This window comes from Carcharhinus amblyrhynchos, chromosome 33 (genome assembly GCF_965287045.1).
Source record: "Carcharhinus amblyrhynchos chromosome 33, sCarAmb.v2.hapA, whole genome shotgun sequence".
In the NCBI taxonomy this organism is placed as follows: Eukaryota; Metazoa; Chordata; class Chondrichthyes; order Carcharhiniformes; family Carcharhinidae; genus Carcharhinus; species Carcharhinus amblyrhynchos.
The window spans coordinates 10,755,607-10,779,991 of record NC_137356.1 but is presented as its reverse complement, the minus strand read 5'-3'; the positions used below and the strand labels follow the sequence as shown (position 1 = coordinate 10,779,991).

The 24,385-nt window shown below is 45.6% G+C and overlaps 1 protein-coding gene across 1 annotated transcript in view; it reads right to left on the bottom strand.

Moving 5' to 3' along the window:
- The window catches only part of xab2 (XPA binding protein 2), a 53,997-nt gene extending 33,128 nt beyond the window's left edge, over positions 1–20,869 (bottom strand). Inside the window, exons 1-8 of the mRNA XM_080216630.1 lie at positions 20,788–20,869; positions 17,114–17,262; positions 13,813–13,936; positions 11,958–12,155; positions 8,398–8,532; positions 5,548–5,712; positions 5,231–5,375; positions 2,488–2,639 (exon numbers count right to left, since the gene is read on the bottom strand). Coding sequence (XP_080072756.1) covers positions 2,488–2,639; positions 5,231–5,375; positions 5,548–5,712; positions 8,398–8,532; positions 11,958–12,155; positions 13,813–13,936; positions 17,114–17,262; positions 20,788–20,823 — 1,104 coding nt within the window. The 5' untranslated portion in view covers positions 20,824–20,869. The remainder of the gene's footprint in view (positions 1–2,487; positions 2,640–5,230; positions 5,376–5,547; positions 5,713–8,397; positions 8,533–11,957; positions 12,156–13,812; positions 13,937–17,113; positions 17,263–20,787) is intronic.
- Between the last annotated feature and the right edge of the window lie 3,516 nt (positions 20,870–24,385).

Sequence of the window (24,385 nt, the reverse complement as noted above, 5' to 3'; positions counted from 1 at the left end):
GTTGCCAGCAATTCTATTTGCCTATTACTGCTGTCCTTACCGGCATACATTTGCTCTGGATCATGTAATGTTAGCAGCAGTGGTTTCAGGAATGGGGCTGGAGCTGGTGCAGACTGGATGGGCCAAATGGTCTCCTCCTGCACTGTAGCAATTCTATGCCACCTAACTCACCAGTAAATGGCAGTAACAGGGGCTTTGAGTTGATCATCGGCCTTCCCTTGTGATTTACATTACTGTTGATTTCTGCATGGATACTTGCCTTTTCCAACTCCCCCCACTCACCCCAAGCTGTTTATGATGGGGGCCTCAGCACAACCACCTAGCACAACCTCAGGCTAAGGGGACAATCCTTTAAAACAGAGATGAGGAGGAAATTCTTCAGGCAGGGAGCAGTGAATCTGTGGGACTCTTTGCTGCAGGATGCTATGGAGGCTAGGTGTCTTTAAAACAGTGATAGATAGGCTCAGGAATTATGGGGAAAAGGCAGGAGAATGGGGATAAGAAAGATATCAGACATGATTGAATGTTGGAGCAGACTCGATGGGCCAAGTGGCCTAATCATGCTCCTAAGTCTTATGGACTTGGAAAACAGTCATGTACATGGATATAATGGGGCTACTTAGTAATTGGCCACTTGCTGGAGCTCAAGGTGATTAGAAACTATCGTTCCGTTTGTGTACATGTTCCCCTGTGAAGTAGTCTTAATGAAGGAAAGCAGCGTTCTAATTCAAAGGACAGTATAATTATAATTTCCATTATACATTATACCACTATTAATACAGGTACGGCAAGTGGCACAGTGGTTAGCACTGCTGCTTCACAGTTCCAGGGACCTCGGGTTCGTTTCCCAGCTGAAGTCACCGTCTGTGTGGAGTTTGCAAGTTCTCCCAGTGTCTGCGTGGGTTTCCTCCACGTGCTCCAGTTTCCTCCCATAGCCCAAAGATGTGCGGAAAGGTTGACTGGCCGTGCTAAATTGCCCCTTAGGGTCCAGGGATGCATAAATTAGAGGGATTAGTGGGGTAAATACTGTGGGATTACAGGGATAGAGCCTGGGTGGGATTGTTGTCAGTGCAGATTCATTGCATTGGGCTGAATAGCCTACTTCTGCACTGTAGAGATTCTATAAATCTCAGCACAAGTGATTGAACTTTTTGTTTCCTTTCTCCTACTTATTGAAGTCAGCTTAGCTGTGCACCTTTTGAATCAGAACTGCCTAGGGTGAAGTCAGTATCTAGAAAACATCCCGGTAACCTGAGTAATCTAGGAGCCGTTGTGGAGAAGAGGCTAGATCAATGAATCACAGAATCCTTACAGTGCAGAGAGGCCATTCAGCCCATCAAGCCTGCACTGACAATGATCCCACCCAAGACCAATCCAGTAATCCCACATATTTACCCTGCTAATCCTGCAATTTAGCACAGCCATTCCACCTAACTTACACATCTTTGGACACTATGGGGCAATTTAACATGGTCAATCAACCTAATCGACACATTTTTGGACACCAAGAGGGAATTTAGCATGGCCTATCCATGTAACATGCACATCTTTGGACACTAAGAGGCAATTTAGCATGGCCAATCCACCAAACCAGCACATCTTTGGAGTGTGAAGGAAACCAGAGCACCCGGAGGAAACCCACGCAGACATGTGGAGAATGTGCTAATTCCACACAGTGACCCAAGGCCAGAACTGAACCTAGGTTTCTGGCACTGTGAGGCAGCAAAGCTAACCACTGTGCCAACATGCTGCCCTACACAGAAAGAAGTGGAGTTTTGAAGTCTGCATGTTGCAGCTGGGAGGAAGATGACAGACAGGTATGAAGCTTCAGCGTGCGAAAATTGGGATGGAATGAAAATGCTGAAGATCTTGATTTTAACAGATTGAGGAATAAAGAAGGCCAGCATGTAGAATGCTTTAAGCAAAATAGGTCAGTTACATAGGACCCTATGCAGAAGGCTGCCATCTGGCCCATCAAGTCTGCCCTGACCACAATCCTACCCAGACCTTATCTCCATAACCCCACTTACCCTAGCTAGCCCCAATACTAAGGAGCAATTTAGCATGGCCAATCCACCTAACCTGCACATCTTCGGAATGTGGAAGGAAACTGGAGCACCTGAAGGAAACCCATGCAGACACGGGGAGAACATGCAGACAGTGACCCAAGTGGGAAGCGAACCTGGGTCCCTGGTGCTGTGAGGCAACAATGCTAACCACTGTGCCACCACACTGTCCCAGCAATCACAACATTACATCTCAACTACATTCATGAATTGAAATTAGCCCCTTGATAACTTGGAAACAATACAGATTTGTCAACAGAATTGCAAGAGCATTTTGTGCATAAACAAATTTTTGCATTTTTAGCATCTTGAATGCATTCTGCTCTCATTCAACACCGTTTACCATTCAGTGATTCATGTTGTGGGGTTTACTCGAAAGGGGTAATGAAGTCTGATGACTCCAAGGATAACAGTTCCTCACCTCTCGCGGTTTGCCTTCATACAGCTTGACGCGCTTATGCCACTCGTGAACGTTGTGGGGGTTCTGGCGAAGTAGTACGCTGTTCAAGAGGAGGGGCCGTCTGTTTATCAGCTGCTCAAACCTCGCCAAACGCAGCTCCAGGTCAATATCATCTGTTAAAAACGTAAGCATAGGTTACTGCTGCTGACCACATCACGCAGTGCCCAATGAAATCTTCACCGTACACTTTAACAAGGGAGAGCCCCATAATCAAAGCTAGCTCAGAGGGATGTTAGAACAGTATAAAACTAGCTATAACTATAATAACACTAGCTAGGCCTGCATGGTGGCACAGTGGTTAACACTGCTTCTCAGGGCTTGGATTGAAGCAAGGTCGATGCAGACTCGATGGGCCGAATGGTCTCATTCTGCACTATGATTAGGCTGCAGCTAGCATGGTAGCACAGTAGTTAGTACTGCTACCTCAGTACCAGCGACCCAGGTTCGATTCAGCTTGGGTCACTGCCGTGCGGAGTCTGCACATTCTCCCCATGTTTGTGTAGGTTTCCTCCAGGTGCTCCGGTTTCCTCCCACAATCCAAAGATGTGGTGGTTAGGTTAATTGTGTGTTAAAATTACCCCTTAATGTCCCAGGATGCATAGGTTAGAGGGATTAGCGGGATAAATACGTGGTGTTACACAGATAGGACCCGAGTGGGATTGTTGTCGCTCACTCGGTGGGCCGGATAGACTCCTTCTGCACTGTCGGGATTCTATAATAAAGGAGGGAAAACTGAGAAGAAAATCTTTCAAACCCCGGTGTTGGAGGTCTGGAACTCACTGCCTGACAGATTGGTAGAGGCAGAAACCCTCTGCATTTACAAACACTTGAACAGGCACTTCAGGCGGCTGACTGGGCTGTGGAGTGGAGCTGGAAAGAGCGTCAGGCTGGATAGTTCTTCCATGGCCAATATAGATACGATGGGCTGAAAGGTTTCCTTCGATGCTGTAGATTTTCCAAGTTAGAGACAGAACATCGTACTCACAGGATAGTAGAGTCCCTATAGTGCCATTTGGCCCATTGAACCTGCACAGACAATGATCCATGATAAATGGCAACATCACCGCCTGCAAGTTCTCTTCCAAGCCACTCACCATCCTGACTTGGAAATACATCAGCCAATTCTTTCACAGTCTCTGGGTCAAAATACAGAAATTCCCTCCCTAACGGCATTGTGGATCAACCCACAGCATGTGGACTGCAGAAATTCAAGAAGGCAGCACTACTAGGGAATAAGCGCTGGCAGCCAGCGATGCCCACGTCCTACAAATGAATAAACAAAACCCAGGCCCTATTCCCATAACCCCATGTGTTTACCCTGCTGATCCCCCTGACATTAAGGGGCAATTTAGCATGACGAATCCACCACATCTTTGGACTGTGGGATGAAATCGGAACACCTGTAGGAAGCCCACGCAGAAACAGGGAGAACGTGCAAACTCCACACAGTCAGCGACCCAAGGCAGAGTCGAACCTGGGTCCCTGACACTGAGGCAGCAATGTGAACCACTGTGCTGTCCCCTCACCGATGTTGCTTTGACAGAATCTTCCAAACTGTAACCTCTAAATTTGGCATGTCAGCTATGACTCTCACCAACTTTTACAGATAACCATAGAAAGCATACTTTCTGGTTGTAACACAGCTTGGTACGGCTCCTGCTCTGCCCAAGATTGCAAGGAATTACAAAAGGTCATGAATGTAGCCCAATCCATCATGCAAACCAGCTTCCCATCCATTCACTCCGTCTACACTTCCTGCTGCCTCGGAAAAGCAGCCTGCATTATCAAGGAACCCAGGCACCCCGGACATTCTCTCTTCCACCAAGAAAAAGATACAAAAGTCTGAGGTCACGTACCAACTGATTCAAGGACAGCTTCTTCCCTGCTGCTGTCACACTTTTGAATGGACCTACCTCACATTAAGTTGATCTTTCTGTACACCCTAGCTATGACTATAACACTACGTTCTGCACTCTCTTGTTTCCTTCTCAATGGACGGTATGCTTTGTCTGTATAGTGCGCAAGTAGCCAATACATGTGGCAATAATAAATCAAATCAAACCAAACCAAAAACCTAGAAGGACAAGGACAGCAGATTCACAGGAATACCACCACCTGCAAATTCCCCTCCAAGCCACTACCACCCTGACTTGGAAATCAATGTTCCTTCACTATCGCTGGGCCAAAATCCTGGAGGCTGCCACTGTGGGATTTGAACTCTAGACCCATTAGTCTGGACCTCTGGGTTACAGATTTCAGTTACTGAATGGTGGAGCAGAGAGCCTACTCCTTTTTATGAGCAGGAAAAGGAGGGTGACAGGGAAAACATCAAAAGAGTGTGAACAATGGGGCAGCTCTTTCAAAGAGGTACGATGGGCTGAATGGCCTGCTGTCTAACTCTCATTGGCCTCAATGCTCTGAAGTGTATAAAGCGGAAAGTATGCTAGGGTTCCTGATGGGGACAACATCCTGCTAGAAATTGGCACACATGGACATCAAGTATGAACAAGGCAAGAGATGCCATGGTACTCACCTGTCGACACTGACTCTGTGGGTTCCTGGGTGAAGAAGGACTGAACTGATGGAAGTTTGACAGCTTGTTGGGGCCAATGTAACTGCAACCCAGCTGAGTCAGTGACAGCAAAGGAGGTGGTGGGGGGAATTAAACAAAAAAAAACAAAATGCAAAGTAAAGATGACTTTACCGTCTTCAGTTTGTCCCATTTCTGCTGTCGTTTCCATCTTAGCCGCAATCATGCTCTCCTCAAACTGTGCGTAGCTATCAAATACCTGGGTGAAATCTCGAACTGTCATCACTGTTTGAATTGCTTCTTCGTACACGTCTCTGGCCTACAAGAGATTGCAAATCAAAAACATTACACATGGAAACACCCAAAACAAAAAAAAAATGAAACAGCGATTACAAAGTGATTTATATTAACTGAATTCTTTTTCACAAGGATGGTTAGAATAGGAAACGTTTAGTCCGTAACACGTTCCTTGCTCAATTTGGATCCCATACCTTTTCAAAATGGCCGCTTCGAATGTAATAGTCAGCTAAAGAACACCAGAGCTTCCCTAGTTGGTCAGTGAAGCGAGTTAGGCCTCCCCGGATAATGGCTCCAACATTCAGGGACTTCACCTTGTCTGGGTTTGTAGAAATGAGATGGCAGAGTTCATGCCACAGCTGTGTAAAAATAAAAACAATTTTTTTTAATGCTTTATTCTTGAGAAAATTAGACTTTGCTTCTGCCCTCACCGAACACTGCACTCTTCATAACCTGCTAGTCACAAAATTCACAGGAGAGGGGCTGAGAGAAGTGTGTACGCGTGTAAGCACGTATGTGCATGGGTGTATATGCATACCTGCACATATGCGTGCTTGTACATACGTGTGCGCGCAGGTGCATGTGAGGGGAGGGACCCTGAGGGAGCAGGGAAAAGAGGAAGGGTGGTGGGGGGGAGGGGAATGCAAAGGGAGAGGGAGAGGGAGGAGAGGTGGAGGCAATTTTTTTCAAAATCTGGAAGTCACTCAACTATCTTTTCTTTGCTACGTGACTAATTGCAAGTGTGTCCGGTTTTTAAATGCAGGATCGGTTCTGGGATGAAGTGCTTGCCCACGATTCTCAAAAGCATGCTGATGCCTGTAAATTACCAATCAGTCTTCCATTGTAAACCCTGTGTATTCTTGCACCAATACAAGAAGCGCACAAACTTGATTAGCATCGCTGCCTCACAGCGCCAGGGGCTCTTGTTCAATTCTGGCCTCAGGTCACTGTGTGGAGTTTGCACATTCTACACCGTGTCTGCGTGGCTTTCCTCTGGGTCTGGGTGGGTTTGTGGTTGATACAGGCTCGATGGGCCAAATGGCCTCCTTCCATACTGTAGGGATACTATGATTAACTTTACTCTCAACAAACAGCAAAAGGAAATCCATAATTAAAACTGCTTCAGGCTGGGGAGTCAAATAGCTGTCAGCTCCACAAGGAGATCCACCAACTGAAGGATGGAAGAGTGGAAGAGCTCAAAGGAACATACACCAAGGAAACACAACTATCACCAGGCATTATTGGGCACACACATGATTCCATGATGCTGAACAACACAGATAAAGATATTTCAGTGTCAATTTTCATTAGTGCTTGGTTAGCTCGCCTGGCATGCTGGTAGGTTGGATGGGTTGGGAGTCATGGATCATGGGTCATCAGTTTGGCTTGCATTATAGACAACTATCCAAAGATCCGGGCAGCACGGTTAGCTTTGCTGCTTCACAGTGCCAGGGACCCGGGTTCGATTCCCGACTTGGGTCACTGTCCATGTGAAGTTTGCACATTCTGTCCGTGTCTGCGTGAGTTTCCTTCTGGTGCTCTGGTTTCTTCCCATACTCCAAAAGATGTGCAGGTTAGGTGGATTGGCCGTGCTAAATTGACCCTAGTTTCGGGGGGATTAGCAGGGCAAATATGTGGGATTACAGGGATAGGGTGGAATTGTTGTAGGTGCAGGCTTGATATGCCTACAGGCCTCCTTCTGTACTCATTGGAAAGTTGACAAGTAAACAGAGGGTGAGCGCTCAGCTGTGAGCCTGCATTGCAACCTTTTAAAATATAATGTTGCAATTCACACGGACAGCGCGGTGGCACAGTGGTTAGCATAGCTGCCTCACAGCGCCAGGGACCCGGGTTCAATTCCCAGCTTGGGTCACTGCCTATGTGGAGTTTGCACGTTCTCCCCATGTCTGAGTGGGTTTCCTCCGGGTGCTCCAGTTTCCTCCCATAGTCTGAAAGATATGCTGGTTAGGTGCATCGGCTGTGCTAAATTCTCCCTGTGTACCCGAACAGGCACCGGAGTGTGGCGACAGGGGAATTTTCATAATAACTTCATTGCAGTATTAATGTAAGCAATAATTGTGACAATCAAAAATTAACTTTTAAACATGACAAATAATTATGTTGAACGGAGGCACAGAACGACCGCTGGAGCCTAAAGAACCTTCAGCAGAGGGGTTGAGAATTTAATCAAACGTTGGGTCAAGCAGCGAGACGCCCATTATCTGCTATAATGGAGACAAAGGTATCCAGAAAATGAAAAGTGGCAGGTAATTGTGGTAAACAAAAAGTTTGGATATATTCCTACAATATTAGCGAACAATTCCCATTTTGGCACTGAGCAAACCATTTTCTTGGTGTACCTGACATTATAAAGGAGCAACGATGTAGTTGCATCTCTGAAAAAGTGTGACATGCTGTTGAAGCTTTTCCTTTTGCACTTACCAGGACAGATACAAGGATGCCGATATATTCATGGGCATGGATATGACCCTTGCAGGCAAAGGAACATGTCCAGGGATGGCCAGAAAATCTCAGGTCTGACAGCATCTGCGGAGAGAGAATAGAGCCAATGTTTTGAGTCAGGATGACCCTTCTTCAGAGCTCCTGACCCGAAATGCCGGCTTTGTTCTCTCTCAGAGAATGCTGTCAGACCTGCTGAGATTTTCCAGCATTTTCTGCTTTTCTTTCAGATTCTAGCATCTGCAGTATTTTGCTTTCGTATTTCTGTCTGGGCCTTGTGTCGTTTATGAATTAAACAAAAAAACCTGGGGGACAATTGTTCACTTGTGCAGTCTCCATGGCAACACCTTGACCACTCAGTCGACTTGTCGATCAACTGGCAGCATTTGTTTCCATCAGTACGAACTGTTGTTCCCTTTGAAATCTAGCATTCTTTTATTTGTCCTGATGAGTGCAAGATGAAAAGCATGTTTAGTTTTTGACAGCATGTTTAGTTTTTCAGCTAGTTCTGTACCACCGAGTAATGAGATCCATCTCTGTTTCTGCTCACACAAAGCTGTTCGGCGGACTGAAGACAGGTTTACCTGGTAGTTTGATTTCCCTTCTTTTGAGACAAACGACTCATCATTGACGATGGCAGCGAGCCGGACAGCAGCCTCGTCCAGGCGATCGATGGAGTGGAGATACTCGATGTATTCCTCAGCGTTTTCGGGAGACAGCTGGAAACATTGAAGGATTTTGAAATGATATAGCATTGAATAAATTAGAACCCCTACAGTGCAGGAGGTCACCATTCGGTCCATCGAGTCTGCACCGAACAAAATTCCATGCCTAGGCCCTATCCCCAACACCCTCACATATTTACCCCACGAATCCCCTGACACTAAGGGCCAATTTAGCATGGCCAATCCATCCAACCCATACATCTTTGGACTGTGGGAGGAAACTGGAGCACCTGGAGGAAATCCATGCAGACACAGGGAGAACGTGCAAACTCCACACAGACAGCAACTTGGGGCCGGAATTGAACTCGGGTCCCTGGCGCTGTGAGGCAGCAGTGCTAATCACTGTGCCAACCTATTTTCATTCAGATGGGTGGGGACAGCAGAAAGAAACATACTGTTTCCTCACTCAGGGACAAAGGCTGCCAACCAACACTTGGATTATTGAAAAAGACACGATAAAGCGAGTGCCTACATTTGGTCTACCCTCTTATTGAGAAATCACCTTTTCCTTCACATATTCCCTAGCAGTGAGATCACCTACTTACAATATGGGATAGTAAAAAAACTGCATAGCCAATGGGGTGGCACGGTGGCAGAATAGTTAGCACTGCTGCTTCACAGCTCCAGGGACCCAGGTTCGATTCCCAGCTCAGGTAACTGTGTGTGTGGACTCTGCACGTACTCCCTGTGTTTGCGTGGGTTTCCTCCCATACTCCAAAAATGTGCAGGTTAAAGGTACATTGGCCATGAAAAGGTGCCCCTTAGTGTCCTGGGATGTGTAGGTTAGAGGGATTATGAGGACAGGGACTAGGTGGGATTGTTGTCAGTGCAGACTCGATGAGCCGAATGGCCTCCTTCTGCAACATGGGGATTCTATGATTCTATTCTATTATTTTATTGGTCAATAATTGATTGGGAAAGGGGTCTAAGGTTACGGGGAAGTGGTGAGAGGATGGAGTTGAGAACCATATCAGCCAATGATTGGATGGCAGAGCGGACATGATGGGCCAAATGGCCTAATTCTGCTCCTGGAGCTTATGTTCTTAATTAATCTGAAGCAAAGCATCATTTGCCACTGATTCAAGGTTGCCAGCTTAACAAACATACCTAAGCAAAACCCTATTCCTTCTTCCCCATAGAGAACACGAGGTTTGATAAACAAGAGGAATTTTGTAGATGTGTCCCTAGGTCACAGGAAGCCCAGCAAAGCATTTCTGCAGCTCACCGTTTGAGAGTCTGTACCAATCCGTATCTTCCAAGGAATGCGTAGGATCGTAAGAAATCGGACCGGGGTGTGCCATGTGTCTCCTCCTTCTCACCCCCCCTCTTTGGCCTGCTCTGTCAATTAACACATTCATGGCTGATCTTCTCCATTTTCTCCTCCAATCCCTGGATTTCCTTAGAGTGCAATCATTTCAACCTTTGAATTTACACGACGCTCTGGTGTAGAGATGCCAGAGATTCACAACCTTCTGAGAGGAGAAATTTCTCTTCCACTCACTCCAGAGTGACCAACTCTTCATCTGGAGACTATGATTCCTAACTCTGAATGCTCCAGCCAAGGATAACAGTCTCTCAGCAGCTACCCTACCGAATCAACAAAGAACTATAGCTATATGCACTTACAGATTCTGTATCCTTCCATTCTCATCCTATTCATGTATTCGTCTAGTTGACCTTTAAATGCCACTATCGTACCTGCTCCCACCACCTCCCTGGGCGTTCATCACCCTCTGTGTAAAAAACCTGCCTCGCACATCTCTACACTTTTCCCCATGCACATTAAACCCATGTCCCCTAGCACTTGACTTTTCTACCCTAGGAAAGAGCATCTGACTATCCACTGTCCATGCCACTCAATCTTGTAAATCTCTATCAGGTCACCCCTCAACCTCCTTTGTTCCAGTGAGAACAAACCAAGTTTATCCAACCTCTCCTCATAGCTAATACCCTCCAGACCAGGCAACATCCTTGTAAACACTTTTTGTACTCTCTCCAAAGCATCCACAGAACCCTAGTTCTGTACAACCACAGCATGACCTGCCAATTTTTATACTCAATGCCTAGACTGATGAAGACAAGTATGCCGTATGCTTTCTTGACTACCTTACCCATCTGCGTTGCTGTTATCGGTGGACATGTGTGCCCAGATCTCTCTGCCTGTCAATACTTCTAAGAGTTCTACCAAATATTGTACAATTCCTACATGCATTATCTCACACTTATCCAGATTAAACTCCATCTGCTATTTCTCCACCCAAGTCTCCAAATATTTATATCTTGCTGTATCGTCTGACAATCCTCTTCACTATCCGCAACTCCACCAACTTTTGTGTCGTCTGCAAACTTACTAATCAGACCAGCAACATTTTCCACCAGATCATTTATACATATTACGAACAACAAAGGTCCCAGAACTGATCACTGTGGAACGCTGCTAGTCGCAGCCTTCCATTCAGAAAAGCACCCCTCTACTGTTATCCTCTATCTTCTATGGCCAAGCCAGTTCTGTATTCATCTTGCCAGCTCTCCTCTGATCCTGTGTGACTTCACCTTTTGTGCCAGTCTATCGTGAGGTACCTTGTCAAAGGCTTTACTGAAGTCCATGTATACAACATCCACTGCCTTCCCTCATCTATCATCGTCGTCACTTCTTTGAAAAACTTGATCAAGCTGGTGAGGCGCAACCTCCCTTCACAAAACCATGCTGTCTATCACTAGTAAATCCATTTCTTTCCAAACGTGGAGCTAAGAATCTTTTCCAATAATTGCCCTGACATAAAGCCCACTGGCCTATAAGTTCCTGGATAGTCCCTGCTGCCCTTCTTAAAAAATGGAATAACATTGGCTATCCTCCAGTCCTTTGGAAGTTCACCTGTAGCCAAAGATTTCTGTCAAGGCCCAAGCAATTTCCGCCCTTGCCCTCCCTCAGCATTCTGGGGTAGATCCCATCAGGACCTGGGGACTTATCTACTTTAATGCTTTTTAAGACACCCAATACCTCCTCCTTTTTGATACTAACGTGACTGAGAATATCTACACACCCTCCCCTACTCTCCTCATCCATCAAGTCCCGCTCTTTGGTGAACACTGAGGCAAAGTATTAATTTAGTATCTCACCCATTTCCTCTGGTTCCATGCATAGATTCCCTCTAGTATCCTTGAGTGGACTAACCCTTTCCCTGGCTATCCCCTTGCTCTTCACATACATTTAAAAAGCCTTAGGATCCTCCGAGGAGTTGTACATGTTTCAAGAAGAATACCTCTCATTCTTCTAAACACTAGCCAAGAGGCTATTACCCATTCCCCTTCCACCCCCCCCCCCCCACCGCCCCCCCCCCCCCCCAAACACACACACACACACACACACACACACACACACACAGGCAAATAGAAAGGACTTTTTTTTACTCACACACCTTCAGGTAACGTCTGTAGACTCGGATTGCTGTCTCTGACAGCGGAAACAGGCGGACAAACTTCAGGTACATGGGCCAGATGCGATAGTGTTGGGTGACGGGAAGGGCCCGCAGGGCTCTGTCAAAGGTGCGGCGAGTTCTTGTAATCTTACACTGATCAACCTGGAACTGGCAGTAGTCCAGCCAAATACGTGGCATCTGAAAATTTTGAAAGTATTGATTATTTTGTCTTCTCTCTCTCTATCCTGATGTCGCAAACCAATGCTCCTTTAATCAGTCCTGTGTTTATTGTATTTAAATGTATGCAGGTGGTAGGAGTTAACTGGGTTTCACCTGTGCCCTAAGAAATAAGAGCAGACTGAAACTATATGTTTGTTGGGTTAACAGCTGCATGCTTGTAATGGGCATTTCTGTAAATAAATAATTATAAAACCCTGCAAAGACTGGCACTAATTCTATCCTGCACCTGGTTTTCTGTAGGGCCACGATTACACTAACATGATCCCACAGATAAAAAGCTTAATGTGTGAGAAGTGTTTGAGGACTCTGGGTCTGTACTCAAAGAAGCTTAGACGGATGAGGTGGGGGCGATCTCATTGAGGCTCACAGAATAAAAATTTAAAGACCTGGATAGAGTGGACATGGGGTTGATGTTTCCATTAGTCAGAGAAACTAGAATCCGAGGACACAGCCTCAGAGTAAAGGGATGACCCTTTAGAACCGAGATGAGGACGAATTTCTTCAGCCAGGTAATGGTGAATATGTGGAATTCATCGCTACAGACAGCTGTGGAGGCCAAGTCATTGAGTATATTTAAGACAGAGATAAATAGGTTCTTGATTGTTAAGGGAGTCAAAGGTTATGGGGAAAAGGCAGGAAAATGGGGCTGAGAAACTTATGAACGGTATGCTTTGTCTGTATAGCACACAAGAAGCAATACTTTCTACTGTACGTTAATACATGTGAAAATAATACATCAAATCAAACTTAAAAACAAAATCAGAGGAACAGATCTGATCGGGCATCGGAAGTTTTAAATCTAGAGGAACAATGGAGTGAAACTGGATTTCGGTGGCATCAGAAACAAGGCAGAGAAATGGAGCTGGAAGAAAGCAATATTAGCGATGGACTGAATATGGGGTTTGAAACTTCAGCTGAAAAGAACACCCCCCCCCCAACCAATATTTGAGATATTGTTTGTATGAAGCTGCCTATAACTCGTGTGCAGCTTAATTTATTAGTGATAGTGGTTTGCTAGTAAAAGATTAAAACAACAGATTTCATTTTTGGATGCTGCGGGAAGAAGGGCATTTCTGCATTCACAAGTTGTGGATCTTCCTGGCAAGGGCAGCACTTACTGCCCATCACTAAGTGTGCTTCAGAAAATGGTGGTGAGCAGCTTTCTTAACAACTGAGTGGCTAGCTAGGCGACTTCAGAGAGAAATTAAGAGTCAACCAGTTTGCCGTGGGTCTGGAGTCACACATAGAGTAGAACAGAATCCCTACTTTGCAGAAGGAGGCCATTTGATCCATCGATTCTGCACTGACTGCAACCCCACCCAGGCCATATCCCCATAACACCATGCATTTACCCTACTAATCCCCATGTAGGCCAGAACAGGTAAGGACAGTAGATTTCCTCCCCTAAAGGGCATGAATAAACTATTTGGCCTTCATACAGTCGCCACTGACTTCAGATTTCGTTTGTTCACTGCATTTAAATTCCGTGGCTGCTCTATTGGGATCAGAAGGAATGTCTCTCGTCCAGATCACTTGTTCAGGCCTCTGTATTACTAGGCTTTAACATCACCTCTCTGCTATCACTTCCGCTAAGTTAGGGAGAGCCACTACATACCTTGTGCATAAAGACCAGGGCTCTCTCATGGCAGTTATTAACCTCCTCGAATGCAGGGTCTGTGATGCATCTCCCTTTCACCTGTTTCCGCCGCTGTTTGAGGTAATTGTACCACAGCTTGTAACTGGGAAAGAATGAGAAGCAGAATTAATACACTAGACTCTACCATTACATTAAAGATGTGGAGATGCCGGTGTTGCACTGGGATGGGCACAGTAAGGAGTCTCACAAGACCAGGTTAAAGTCCAACAGGTTTATTTGAAATTGAGCTTTGAGCACTGCCCCTTCATCAGGTGAGTGGCTTACCTGGTGAAGGAGCAGCACTCTGAAAGCTCGTGATTCCAATTACATTCAATACCCTTGAGACCACCAGGTGAAAATCCTAGGCTCCAAACAGTTTCTCCTAGCTTTCTCTCTTCTCTCCTGCACGTGCTTTTCTTGATCCCGTGGATGCTAGCAGATTTACTATCTTTGCTCATGGTCTGGAGTCACACACAAAATGCCTAAATTTACAATGTTCATCAAGGTTTAAAGTTTATTTTAGTGTCACAAGTAGGCTCACATTAACACTGCAATTAAGTTACTGTGAAAATCCCTGAGTTGCCACACACTGGCACCTGTTTGGGTGTACTGAAAGAGAATTTAGCATGGCCAATGCTAAAGCACGTCTTTCCGACTGTGGAGGAAACCAGAGCACCCAGAGAAAACCAACACAGACCCAGGGAGAAGGTGCAGACTCCACACAGACAGTGATCCAAGACGGAAATCGAACCCAGGTCCCTGGTGCTGTGAGGCAGCAGTGCTAACCTCTGTGCCATAAAGTGCTTGATTTCATGTTCAAGGGAGGATTGAAAAGTACTTGCGAAATGGGAAGGCAGTGAAATGCAACATAGAGGAATGCAAAGTGCTTCATATGTGCACGAGAAAACTCCAGGAAGGGACCACAACTTGAAGCGACAGAAACTTATATGCATGGGAATGAGTGAAATCTGGCCTCTTGATTGATACTTCAATCGCTCCAAGATGGCTCAGCCTTTTAACCCAGACTGCCGAAGTTTCTGACACAGTGAATTCCATCACTGTTTTCTCACACACCACAATGGGGAGGCCATTCAGGCCCTCAATCCTGCTGCACCATCTATGGCCTCCACACCACTTTCCTATCTGCCACTCAAAGCCCTTGACACCCTTCTCAATCGAAAACTGAATTCTACCTTGAAGAGATTTAATGATCCAGCCACCAGTGCTCTCTAGGGAAGAGAATTCTACAGGTCCTCTGAGATACAATACAGCCAGGGTAAAACAGGTATTCCAAGAAAGAAGTGGAAGGGAACTTCCCCTCAATCTGCTCCATGTTCATTTGACTGAGAATCTCCTGGCAAGTCAACAACAAGAAACCTTGATCACCAACCACCTGTCCTGGTCCCCCCATGCTGACACTATAGTTAAGAAAGCCCACCAATGCATTTATTTTTTCAGAAGACTAAGGAAATTTGGCATGTCAGCTACGACTCTCACCAGTTTTTAGATGCACAGTAGAAAGCATTCTTTCTGATCATATCACAGCTTGGTATGGCTCCTGCTCTGCTCAAGAACACAAGGAACTACAAAAGGTCGTGAATGTAGTCCAATCCATCACACAGACAGCCTCCCATCCACTGACTCTGCCCACACTTCCCGCTGCTTCGGCAAAGCCAGCATAATTAAGGACCCCACACACCCTGGACATTCTCTCTTCCACCTTCTCTTGTTCAGAAAAAGATACAAAAGTCTGAGGGCACGTACCAACTGACTCAAGAACAGTTTCTTCCCTACTGCCATCAGACTTTTGAATGGACCTACCTTGAACTAAGTTGGTCTTTCTCCACATCCTAACTATGACTGTAACACTACATTCTGCATTCTCTCCTTTCCTTCCCTATGAATGGTATGCTTTGTCTGTACAGCACATGAAAAACAATACTTCTTACTGTATACTAATACATGACAATAATAAATCAAAACATATAGCTGAAGGTCCTCCACTCCTGCTAATGCATCAATTTAGCTAAGAAACTACAGGCTTGCTACAAAGTAATACTAGATAATAATTGTATTTTTATTTGCTCATCTGTATCTAATGCGTATCTAACCTGTATCTGTATGCGTTTGAGATAGTTTGCGGGAGCACCCTGTTTTAAACCTCCAGGGCAAGTGTGTGTTAATACATAATCATCTTCATTTTTAAATTCAGAAAAGCTTGCTGCTGGATACTATTTAAATTGGTACAAAGCACTCTGAGGGCAAGAACACACACTAACTTCACACATATTAAAAAAAGATGAGGGGTCATAAAATCTACAGTGTAGGAGGCAGCTATTTGGCCCATCGAGCCTGCACTGGCAACAATCCCACCCAGGTCCTATCCCAGTAACCCCACATATTTACCCTCCAAGTCCCCCCGACACAAAGGAGCAATTTAGCATGGCCAATCCACCTAACCCCGCACATCTTTCCAGAGGAAACCCACGCAGACACAGGGAGAAAGTACAAACTCCACACAGACAAAGACCAGAGGCTGGAATTGAATCCCGATCCATGGTGCTGACAGACAGCAGTGCTAACTGCTGTGCCACCCTAAAATCAAATTATTTGATTTCAAATAAAGCTGTTTGATTAAAACCTGTTGTCATGTGAGCTCTCATCTTGTTCACCTCAGTCCAATGCTGGCATCTCCACATCATATTAAACAAAATGTCGATCTCAGACAACAAGGAAACACAAATTCTGTGACACTGAACTAGCAAATAATCTTGCCCCAAAATGTAAATGTAATCATTGTGCTGATTTATTTATTAGTCACAAGTAAAGGTTAGGGTTAGGTTAACTTCACACTGCAATGAAGTTACTGTGAAAATTGCCACACTCCAGCACCTGCTCGGATACACTGAGTGCATCCGAATACCCACTCACCTGACGAAGGAGCAGCGCTCCGAAAGCTAGTGGCGTCTGTTACCAAATAAACCTGTTGGACTTTAACCTGGTGTGTGAGACCTCTTACAACACACCCTAAGCAGCACATCTTTCAGAATGTGGGAGTAAACCCATGCAGTCACAGGGAAAATATGCAGACTCCACACAGACAGTTGACCCAAGCCATGCAAACTCCACAAGGTCATGCAAGATTGGAATTGAATCCGGGTCCCTGGCAGCGTGAGGCAGCAGTGCTATCCACTGTGCTGCCCCATCTTAGGAGTCTTGATTTCCCCCCTCTAATTAGAAAGCAACATTGCTGCTGTAAAGGGAATTATTTTCACAATACCTGCCAGGAAGTTCTTTGAGGGCTCTCTCGTAGATCATGTTCACCACATGCTTAGGTGCAGACTGTTTATACTCTATGTAACGAATCCAGCACTTGACTGAGTAAGGATTGCGAATGATCTCTTCTTCGTAAGGCAGATCATCTTCCTCCTGTCCAAGGGATCCAGATAAATGAACCAAGTGAAGAAACGGAAAGCAAGAGAAAGTAACCTATACCTTATAGTCTAAGTGTCTCATTGGCTATAAAGCACTTTGAGGTATAATGGTTAGCACTGCTGCCTCACAGATCCAGGGACCTGGGTTTGATTCCCAGCTTGGGTCATGTGCGGAATCTGCACATTCTCCCATGTATCTGTTTCCTCCGGTTGCTCTGGTTTCCTCCCACAGTCTGAAAGAGGCACTGGTTAGCTGCATTGGCTGTGCTAAATTCACCCTCAGTGTACTCACCCTTGAGTTTAGAAGAGAGACAGGGGATATTATAGAAACTTACAAAATTCTAACGGGGTTAGACAGAGTAGATTCAGAAAGAACATTTCCGCTGGTCAGGGAGTCCAGAATTAGGGATTATAGTTTCGGGATAAGGGGGTATAGCTTTTAGAACAGAGATTCGGAGAAATTTCTTCACCCAGAGGATGGTGAATGTGTGGAATTCAATACCTGTACAATGTTGTTGAAGCCAAAACATTGTCTGATTTCAAGAAGAAATTAGATACAGCTCTTGAGGCTAAAAGGGTCAAGGGATATGGCGGGCAGGGATCAGGATATTGAATTTGATGATCAGTCGTGATGATAATGAATGGCGGCGGACCAGGCTCAAAGGGCTGACTGGCCTATTCCTGCTTCTAGTTTCTATATATCCAAACAGGCACGGGCTGGTTAGGTACATTAGCCACGTTAAATTCTCCCTCGGTGCAGCCAAACAGGTGCCAGAGCGTGGCGACTAAGGGGTTTTCACAGTAACTTCATTGCAGTGTTAATGTAAGCCTACTTGTGACACTACTATAGGATTAGGCTACTGAGTTGGACAATCAGCCATGATCGTAATGAATACTGGGGCAGGCTCCTGCTCCTATCTTCTAAAAAGAACGAAGAAAATTACAGCACAGGAACAGGCTCTTCAGCCCTCCAAGCCTGCACCAACCATGCTGCCTGACTTAACTAAAATCCCTTATCCTTCTGGCGACCATATCCCTCTATTCGCATCCTATTCATGTATTTGTCAAGACATCCCTTAAAAGTCACGACCGTATCCGCTTCGACTACCTCCCCTGGCAACGAGTTCCAGGCATCCACTACTCTCTGTAAAAAATCTGCCTCGTATATCTCCTTTAAACCTTGCCCCTCACACCTTAAACCTGTGCTCCCTAGTAATTGACTCTTCCACTTTGGGAAAAAGCTTTGACTATCCATTCTGTCCATGCCTCTCATAATCTTGTCGACTTCTATCAGGTCGCCCCTCAACCTCTGTTGTTCCAGTGAGCGAAAAACTGCAGCAGGCGACGGTGCAGAGGGACCTCGGGGTCCTTGTGCATGAGTCGCAAAAACCCAGCTTGCAGGTGCAGCAGGTGGTCAGGAAGGCGAATGGGATGCTGGCCTTCATAGCGAGGGGGATTGAATATAAAAGTAGGGAGGTCTTGCTGCAGCTGTATAGGGCATTGGTGAGGCCGCAGCTGGAGTACTGTGTGCAGTTTTGGGCGCCGCACCTGTGCAAGGATATTTTGGCCCTGGAGGGAGTGCAGAGGAGGTTTACTAGGCTGATACCGGAGTTGAGGGGGTTGAGCTATGAGGAGAGGCTGAATAAACTAGGCTTGTACTCGCTAGAGTTTAGAAGAATGAGGGGAGATCTCATTGAGACGTATAAGATGATGAATGGGATGGATAGGATAGAGGTGGAGAGACTCCTCCCGCTCAGAAAGGACAGTAGGACTAGGGGGCACAGCCTCAAGATAAAGGGGAGGCGGTTTAGAATGGAGTTGAGGAGGAACTTCTTCACTCAAAGGGTGGTGAATCTCTGGAATTCTCTGCCCATTGAAGTGGTGGAGGCTGCCTCGCTAAATATTTTTAAGAAGCGGGTTGATGGGTTTTTGATAAGAGAGGGGATTAAGGGTTATGGGGAGAGGGCGGGAAAGTGGAACTGAGCCACAACAGATCAGCCATGATCTTATTGAATGGCGGGGCAGGCTCGAAGGGCTAGATGGCCTACTCCTGCTCCTATTTCTTATGTTCTTATGTTCTTATGTAAGCCAAGTGTCTCCAACCTCTCCTCATAGCTGATGCCTCCATTTCAGGCAACATCCTGGTAAATCTTTTCTGTACCCTCTCCAAAGCCTCCATATCCTTCTGATAGTGCGGTGACCAGAACTGAACACTGTAATCCAAGTGCAGCCTAACTAAGGTTCTATAAAACTGCAACATGAGTTATCAATTTTTAAACTCAATGCCTCAACCAATGAAGGCAAGCATGCTGTATGCCTTCTTGACTACCTTCTCCACCTGCATTGCCACTTTCAGTGACCTGTACACCCAGATCCCTTTGCCTATCAATACTCTTAAGCATTCTGCCATTTACTGTTTATTTCCTAACTGTATTAAACTTTCCAAAATGTATTACCACACATTTTTCCAGATTCAACTCCATCTGCTATCTCCCCACCCAAGTCTCCAACTGATCTATATCCTGCTGGTCCTCATCACTACCTGCAAATCCACCTACCTTTGTGTCATCCGCAAACTTACTAATCAAACCAGTTACATTTTTCTCCAAATCATTTATATATATTACAAACAACAAAGGTCTCAGCACTGGTCCCTGAGGAACACCACTTGTCACAGCCCTCCATTCAGAAACACACCCTTCCACTGCTACCCTCTGTCTTCTTTGACCGAGCTAGTTTTGTATCCACCTTGCCAGCTCACCTCTGATCCCATGCGACTTCACCTTCTGCACCAGTCTGCCATGAGGGACCTAGTCAAAGGCCTTACTGAAGTCCATGTAGACAACATCCATTGCCCTACCCTCACCAATCATCTTCATCAATTCCTCGAAAAACTCAATCACGACCGCCCTTTCTCAAAACCATGTTGCCTCTCACTAATACGTCCACTTATTTCCAAGTGAGAATAAATACTGTCTTGAAGAGTCCTCTCCAATAATTTCCCTACCTTGCTAATGTAAGACTCACCGGCCTGTTATTAACTGGATACTTTAAAAACTTGGTGAGAAGGTACTATATAAATGCAGGTTACTCCTTTCAGCATTCCCCACTGCTGGGTGGGGAAACTATCTCTGATCACCCTCACAAGTCAGTGACAGTATAACTAGGATGAAATAGCCAGCAGATCCTGGACCAAAACCCCGGTGGCACATTCCCCACTGGGCTGCCTCTGGGAGGCTGTTGGCCTTTCTTGGGGCAACTTTTTTTCAAATTTTTGCAAATTATTTTATTAAATTTAGAATTTGAAAAAGTAAAAGGGGGCGGGGGAAGGCTGGAAATGCAGTCCTACAATGGTGGGTGGGGTGGGTGGGCTGGGGGCAGCCGGCCCCAGGAGGTTGCAGTCTGGGCTGGGGAGAAATCAAGCCCTAGGCTTCGGTTGAGGCCTACCCGCCAAAACCGGCTCAGCCGATGATAAACGTTACACTAACAGTTACTGAGCGCCCGTGAAGGGTCCACTTACGAAGATAACATCTGCTTTCCGCGACAGACGACTCATTCCCCCCAACGCTGTAAAGTCCAGGCAGGTCTGAAGTAAACGGACAACCACCGCCGCGCCGTCCCGCCCCACCCGCGCTGACTGGCGGCTGAACCACCACCTCCTTGCTGCCCATTGGACACAACGGGATGATTGATATCCCTTCTGCCAATAGACAACGTTCACCCACCCCCGTCCCGCCCTATTGAATGATGCAGTCCTGATTGACACCTAGAAGCAGAAGTCAATTGGCCGACTCAGGCCCTCTTGTGATTGGATGACAGTCCCCTTGGTTGACGGCCCTTGATTTCCATTGGGTCAGGAGGATGATTGACACCCATGTTAACTAATAGGCTGTGTCCTCCATTGGATGACGTTGCCTTAATTGACACGCCCACCAAGATGTTGATTGGGGAGCTTAAAGTCTTTTGTGATTGGGGGGGTTCCAGCCCAGGGACCCGCCCCTCTGGGTTTATATTGGATACAGTGATCTGATTGACACCCAACCTCGCACAGCCATTGGAGCAGCCGCCCTTCTATCTGTGATTGGATAAGAGGTGAATTTAGGTGACATGATGAAATGTGATTGGTTTATTATGATGGATTGACCATGCTGAATTGTCCCTTATTGTCCAAAGATGTGCAGGTTAGGCCTCTTTTAGGGCAAACCAAAACCAACTCAGATTAATTCAGGGATAAAGTAAAAGGGGCAGCTCCCCAAAAGGAGGAGGAACAGCCCGAACAGAAGTACAAAGGAAACTTAAAACATTAAATCATAATGTGATTCTCGGGGTCTATAATGCACCCCAGCCCCTCTGGTGCCCAGTGGCCGCAGAAGGCGTCAACTGCGTCCGTGGACGCTGCATGATTCCTCTCACGGACACCTGGCCGCGAACATAGCCGCGGTAGAGGGACAGACAGTCAGAATGGACAAACCTGTCGATCGCCTGCTGTCTGGACGTGTTAATGGTGAGTTTCACCAGGCCCAGGAGCAGGTTCACAAGGAGGTCGCTATCCTGACCCACTCCTCTCCACACCAGGTATGTGTAGGTTAGGTGGATTAGCCATGCTAAATTGCCCCTTAGTGTCCAAAGATGTGCAGGTTAGGTGGATTGGCCATGCTAAATTGCCCCCTAGTGTCCAAAGATGTGCAGGTTAGGTGGATTGGCTATGCCAAATATGTGGGGTTACGGGGATAGGGTGGCAAAAGAGTCTGGGTGGGTTACTCTTTTGAACAGTTGGTGCAGATTCTTTACCCTGGTTTCTGTGACTATAACTCATCTTTCATTCCCTCACCCTGCAGTATAAATATCTTCCACTTTCTATGCCTTTTAACTTTGACAAAGCGTTATCTGGACTCAAAACGTCAGCTCTTTTCTTACTGATGCTGCCAGATTTGCTAAGATTTTCCAGCATTTTCTCTTTTGGATTCAATGGCTTACTTCTGTACTGTAGAGATTCTATTGTAGATACATTGGCTAGTAGACTTGATTGATTAACAATGATAGTGAATCGTCAGTGAGATTTAATGATCCTTTACTTTTGTAAAACTGAAGATTTTTCTACTCTGGAGCCAATAGGTGGCATATCATATCAATTATTCATTCTTTATCTTTTATAGAATATATCAAATAGTTTTTTATTAATTGATAGCTTTGCTCCATGCTTTTTCTATCATCTTTGCAAAAGTTTTTTTTGCACTGTATCAATGATAGTATCTATTCAATACTAATTGGTATGAATCATCTGAATGGTGTAAACTGTAAGCCAATGCTCTTTTCCCCACAGAGATTTGATTTAATTGATTTATTATTGTCACGTATTAAAGAAGGGTGAAAAATATTGTTTCTTGCGCACTATACAGACAAAACATACCGTTCATAGAAGGAAAGGAGTGCAGAATGTAGTGTTACAGTCGTAGCTAGGGTGTAGAGAAAGATCAATTTAATGCAAGATAAGTCCATTCAAAAGTCTGACAGCAGCAGGGAAGAAGCTGTCCTTGAGTTGGTTGGAATATGACCTCAGACATATATATGCTATATGTATCTTTTTCCTGATGGAAGAAGGTGGAAGAGAGAATGTCCATGGTGCATGGGATCCTTAATTATGGCTGTTTTGCCAAGGCAGCGGGAAGTGTAGACACAGTCAATGGATGGGAGGCTGGTTTGTGTGATGGATTGGGCTACATTCATGATCTTTTTGTAGTTCCTCCTGGTCTTGGGTAGAGCAGGAGCCATACCAAGCTGTGATACAATGAGAAAGAATGCTTTCTATGGTGCATCTGTAAAAGTCGGTGAGTGTAGTAGCTGACGTGCCAAATTTCCTTAGTCTTCTGAGAAAGTAGAGGTGTTGGTGAGCTTTCTTAATGATAGTGTTGGCATGGGGGGGGGGCCAGAACAGGTTATTGGTGATCTGGACACCTAAAAACCTGAAGCTCTCGACCCTTTCTACTTCATCCCCATTGATGTAGACAGGGGCATGTTCTCCTTTATGCTCTCCACTTGGGAACTTTATTAAGATAGCTGCCGTCAGCTTTTTTCTCACCTTACAAGCGCTGCCAGACCTGCTGAGATTTTCCAGCATTTTCTCTTTTGGTTTCAGATTCCAGCATCTGCAGTAATTTGCTTTTACAGCAGCAGCTAAGTTTTAGACCACCTCAAATTCACAGTGGGTAGGATGTGGGGAGTCAGCCAGCATTGCTTTGGACCAGCCTCCAGATAACAAACCTCTGAATAAAGATTTCAGTAGGCGGTGAACTGAGACCGAATGAAGTCAGGCAATGTTTGCGGAGATGGAAATAAGTGGTCTGCCTGATGGCTTAGATATGATTTGAGTATAGGAATAGGGATGTTTTCCTGCAATTGTATAGGACGTTGGTGAGGCTGCACCTGGAATATTGTGTGCTGTTTTGTGTTGATATCTGAACAAGGATGTCCTTGCTATAGAGGGAGTACAGCAAAGGTTTACCAGGCTGATTTCTGGGCTGGCAGGTCTGACATATGAGGAGAGATTAATTCGGTTAGGATTATATTCACTGGAGTTTAGAAGAGTGAGAGGGGATCTCATAGAAACTTATAAAATTCTAACAGGGTTAGACAGGATAGCCACCCCCTATCCAATTAATCAAACTGAGTTGGTGCCTGCATCATGGTGACAGAGTGGTTGGTACGGCTGCCTCACAGTGCCAGAGACCTGGGTTCAATTCCAGCCTCTGGTTATTGTCTGTCCGGAGTCTGCACATTCTCCCCGTGTCTGCGTGGGTTTCCTCAGGTGCTCCAGTTTCCTCCCACAGTCCAAAAGATGTGCTGGTTGGTGAATTGGCTGTGCTAAATTCTCTCTCAGAGTATCCAAACAGGTGCCAGAGTGTGGCGGCTAGGAGAATTTCACAGTAACTTAATTGTGGTGTTAATGTAAGCCTACTCGTGATTAATAAATAGACTTTAACTTTACTTTTTTTTTGATATGATTCTCATCCCCATTCTCCTGCCTTCCGCCCATAGCCCTTGATCCCCTTATTGTTCAAGAACTTATCTATCTCTGTCTTAAAGACATTCAATGACCTGGCCTCCATAGCCCTCTGTGG